This window comes from Chaetura pelagica, unplaced genomic scaffold (assembly GCF_000747805.2).
Source record: "Chaetura pelagica isolate M959 unplaced genomic scaffold, ChaPel_1.0 scaffold592, whole genome shotgun sequence".
Lineage (NCBI taxonomy): Eukaryota > Metazoa > Chordata > Aves > Apodiformes > Apodidae > Chaetura > Chaetura pelagica.
Genome location: NW_009952450.1, coordinates 192439 through 196860, shown reverse-complemented (window position 1 = coordinate 196860; position 4422 = coordinate 192439). Strand labels below are relative to the sequence as shown.

At 59.2% G+C, this 4422-nt stretch overlaps 1 protein-coding gene across 1 annotated transcript in view; it reads right to left on the bottom strand.

The window, feature by feature from the left end:
- Positions 1-4219, bottom strand: part of RCC1 (regulator of chromosome condensation 1) — a 6465-nt gene extending 2246 nt beyond the window's left edge. The window contains exons 1-8 of the mRNA XM_010008553.1: positions 4147-4219; positions 3843-4030; positions 2856-3035; positions 2675-2771; positions 1974-2096; positions 1655-1810; positions 1171-1290; positions 212-364 (exon numbers count right to left, since the gene is read on the bottom strand). Coding sequence (XP_010006855.1) covers positions 212-364; positions 1171-1290; positions 1655-1810; positions 1974-2096; positions 2675-2771; positions 2856-3035; positions 3843-4030; positions 4147-4219 — 1090 coding nt within the window. The remainder of the gene's footprint in view (positions 1-211; positions 365-1170; positions 1291-1654; positions 1811-1973; positions 2097-2674; positions 2772-2855; positions 3036-3842; positions 4031-4146) is intronic.
- Positions 4220-4422: the final 203 nt, after the last annotated feature.

Below are 4422 nucleotides of genomic sequence, written 5' to 3'. Positions count from 1 at the left end.
CCTGCCCAAGCCCGGCCAAAATATTTGAGCAGCTGCTGCCCCAGTTCCCCTAGGCCAGAAGATCAATCAAGTCCTGGCTCCAGTCCTGACCCAGCCATGAAGCTGTGTGGGACCAACCAGATCCAGGGGGTGGGGCCGGGACAGATGGCTGAAGGGAGGGGAGGGGACAGAAGGTGACATTCCTAAGCCCAGGGTGGCCCCAGGCACTCACCATCGCTGCTGACAGCGTATCCCACCGATGCTCCGCAGGCCACCGAGCTGATGCTGGGGAGCTCCGGGATGAGGGTGGGCGTGCTCTTCTCCTCTGCCCCCGCCCCCAGCCCCAGCCGGCCGTACTCTGCCCTCCCCAGGCTGTAGGCTTTACCTGCAGCACCACAGAGACACGGGAGAGGTGACACCAGGGGACAGAAAACAGCCACAGGTCCCAGTCGCACCCTCTGGGCCCAGGCTGACTCCTGGAGGAGCATGGTCCATCCCTGCTGCACCCAAGCAGGAGGTGCAGGGTGGGATGGATAGCCCTGAGCTCCCCCAGAATCGAGAGGTTGGAGCAGAGTCCATAGCACCAGTGAGGTTGGAAAAGGCAGATATGGTCACAGAATCATGGAATCTTTTGGGTTGGAAAAGCCCTTTAAGATCCCCAAGTCCAACCATTCCCCCAGCCCTGCTCAGGCCCCATGTCCCTCAGCACCATCTCCAGGGCTTGGAAACCCCTCCAGGGATGGGGACTCCACCTTGGGCAGCCTGTCCCAGTGCTTGACCACTCCTTCAGTGAAGAAATTGTTCCCAATGTCCAATCTAAACCTCCCCTGGTGCAACTTGAGGCTGTTTCCTCTTGTTCTAGCCCTTGGGAGAAGAGGCCAACCCCCCTGGCTCCAACCTCCCCTCAGGCAGTTGCAGAGCCAGCAGGTCTCCCCTCACCTCCTTGTCTCCAGGCTGGACACCCCCAGCTCCCAAAGAAGACCTGTTCTCCAGACCCTGTCCCAGCACCATTCCCTGTGATCCTCCCTGCTGCAAATCCAGACCACCCTTATTGCCTTCAACACCAAGGACTTGGAGGGCTCCAGCACATCCCCCTCACCCCAACACCTCTCCAGCTGGGACCAGGGCTGTGCCAGTGCCCCCCACCCTCCTTTTGTGTGACCCCCACCCACCCCTCAGGCCAGCACTCACCCTCTGAGTCGACGCACAACGTGTGGTGCTGCCCACCAGAAAACCCGACCCAGGACTTGGTGGAGTTCTTGAAGCACGTCAGGTTCTGGGGGGAGAAGCAGGACTCGGTGCCCTGGGTCCCTGCAGGGTGGGACGCACAAACCCAGGCAGATCAGCTCCCTGTGCACCAACAGCCCAGGCCAGGCACAGGGCCCTGAGCCATCCCCTCTGGGGCTCATCCCACCAAGGACCAGCACAGCCTCCCCAAAATTTCTGCTCAAACCCTCTGGCTGCAGGAGGTGGAAGCCAAACCCAGAACCACACAGGGTGAAAGGGCGACCCCCCCACACTTCATTTCCAGCTCCAGTGTGTCCAGTGGGTGCTTGTTCCAGGTCTGGGGTGCCCAACAGTGTCTCCCCACCAGTCCAGGGGCACCACAGGATGGGGAAGTCCACAGCCAGATCAAAGCAGGCAGGAGATGTGGAGGGACAGAAGTGATGCTCACCCAGCTGGTGGTAGTTGGAGAGGCCAAATCCATAGATGTGTCCCTCCTGTGTGACAGCAAAGGTGACATAAGCCCCACAGAAGGCGTCCTGGAAACGGACTTTGCTCCTGTTGCCTTTGCCTCTGACCGGGACGCGCTGGGGAACCAGCAGGCGCTCTGGGGACAGGAGAGAAGATGTCACACAGGGTTTGCTGATGGACAGACACCCTTTCCATCCCCTCCTTGGCTCCAGCTCTACACAAAGGGAAGACCTAGAGCAGCAGGAGAGGGGCCTGTTTGCTGCCCTGCCCAGCCCCCTGCCAGCCCCACAGCCACTCACGCAGCCCCTTCCTTCCCCCGCGGTTGGTGAAAAGCGCCGGCACCCGGCCCAGCTGGCCCTGCTCGCCACAGCCACACGTGAACAGCTCACCATCCACTGTCAGCATCACCAGGTGGTCGTTCCCTGGGAGGAGAAAGGGGAGAGGAGTGAAGCAGGTCCCCAGATAGCCCAGCAACCCACCAGGGGTTGCCATCCCACGTTTAAGGCCAGTTTTCTAGAATTCATAGAACCCCAGACTGGTTAGGGTTGAAGGACCTTAAAGCCCATCCAGTCCCAACCCCCTGCATGGGCAGGGACACCTCCCACCAGCCCAGGCTGCTCCAAGCCCCATCCAACCTGCCCTTCAACACTGCCAGGGATGGGGCAGCCACAGCTTCCCTGGGCAACCTGGGCCAGGCTCTCACCACCCTCACACCCAACAATTTCCTCCTCATGTCCAACCTCAATCTCCCCTCTCCCACTTTTAATCCATCCCCCCTTGTCCTCTCCCTCCCTGCCCTTGTCCCAAGTCCCTCCCCAGCTTTCCTGGAGCCCCTTCAGGCACTGGAAGCTGCTCTAAGGTCTCCCTGGCGCCTTCTCTTCTCCAGGCTGAACACCCCAGCTCTCCCAGCCTGGCTCCAGAGCAGAGCTGCTCCAGCCCTCTGCCCTCCTCCTAGGGGCTGCACCAGCCTGTCCCACACACACTCCAGGACCCTGCTCACCTGAGACAATTTTAACAACCGGTGCACTGAGCTGGAGCAGCACAGGAACAGAGCTTGTCTTCATGGGCTCCACCAAACCAATCACCCCATTGTTGTCCTGGTGGAGACACAGACACAGGGGCATTAGTCAGAGGAACAGCAACCACCAGCAGAGCTTCCAGCATCTGAGGAACTCACGTACCCGGAAAGAGCCCCAGACAAACACCCTGCCATCCTCTGTCAGTGCAGCAGTGTGACTGTCCCCTGCAGAGACCTGCAGCACCTTCTCCTGCAGCTCCACCAGCCCCGGGGTGGTCTCTGACCCTTCTGCTGAGGTGTCGCGCCCAAGGGCACCCTCATCGTTGCAGCCAAAGGTGTAGATCTGCAGGTAGAGAGAGATGGTCAGGATGGGACCCAGAGGGACAACAGATGGAGTGTGGGGACAGAGACCCACCATGCTGAGTTATCCCTTTGACCTCCTAAAACGTTGTGGTCCCCCTGGAGCGGGGGTGAGTGATGGGTCTGGGCAGAGCAGGAGTCACAGAACCACAGAATTGTCCCAGTTGGAAAAGACCTCCAAGTTCAAGGGCAGGTTGGATAGGGCTTGGAGCAGCCTGGGCTGGTGGGAGGTGTCCCTGCCCATGCAGGGGGTTGGATCTAGGTGATCTTGAAGGTCCCTTCACAGTCAAATCATCCCAACACAAAAACTCCCAACCCGCCATAAGGGGGGGGGGGGGGGGAACATCACAACCCAACCAAAGCAACACCAACCAAACCAACAATAAATCCCACAGCCACCCAGCCACAAAACCAACAACACACAACAACCCCTCATACCCACTGAAGGGCCACACCTACACATTTTTCTAAGATCTCCTGACCCCTCTTCCAGCAAAGAAATTCATCCCAGTATCCAGACTAAACCTCCCCTGGCACAACTTGAGGCCATTTCCTCTGGTCCTGTTGTTCCTCACTTGGGAGAAGGGGCCAACACCCACCTCCCTACAACCTCCTTTCAGGCAGTTGTAGAGAGTGATGAGGTCTCCCCTCAGCCTCTGCTTCTCCAAACTAAACCATCCCAGTTCTCCTCATAGGATTCAGCCCTTCCCTACTCCAGGAGACACCCCAGATCCTGCAGAGAAGCCCAGCTCAGGCTCCCCCTGTGCTGCCCTCTCCACCCAGCACTCACCTTTCCTGTCTGGCTGAGACACACTGTGTGCATCCCTCCAGCTTCCACCTGCACCATCATCTCTGGCAGTGGCACCAGGGCTGGTTTCTTCCTCTCCATCACGTCCTCCCCCAGCCCCAACTGACCAACATCCCCCTGGCCCAGGGTGAGCACCAGGCCGGGCTGTGTCCGGTGGGAAGGGTGGCAGACTTGGGGTGGGGGGGGAGGGAAGAAAAACAAGAGATATAACACACAGGAGGAACCAGAACTCAATTCCAGCTGCTCCCTGGGAACTGAGGGAAGACTCCCTGGGATTTTTTCTTACCTTTAACCTTCTTCCTTCCAGGAGATTCATCTTCTGGCACCAGGCTCTTCTTCGCTGGGCGTTTCCCTGGCATAGTGTCTCAGATCTAAACACCAAGGACAGCCCGTGAGGAGTGACCCGGGGGGGCTCTGCTGGGCACTCGCTGCGCCCTTGGGGGGTCTCAGGGGTCACCTGGTTGGGGGCTTTTTCTCCCCCCTCTCGCTTTAATATCACCATGGATCTCCTGAGGTGACCGAGTTAGAATCTGAGCACCCACCCCTGCTCGCGCTTTGGAAA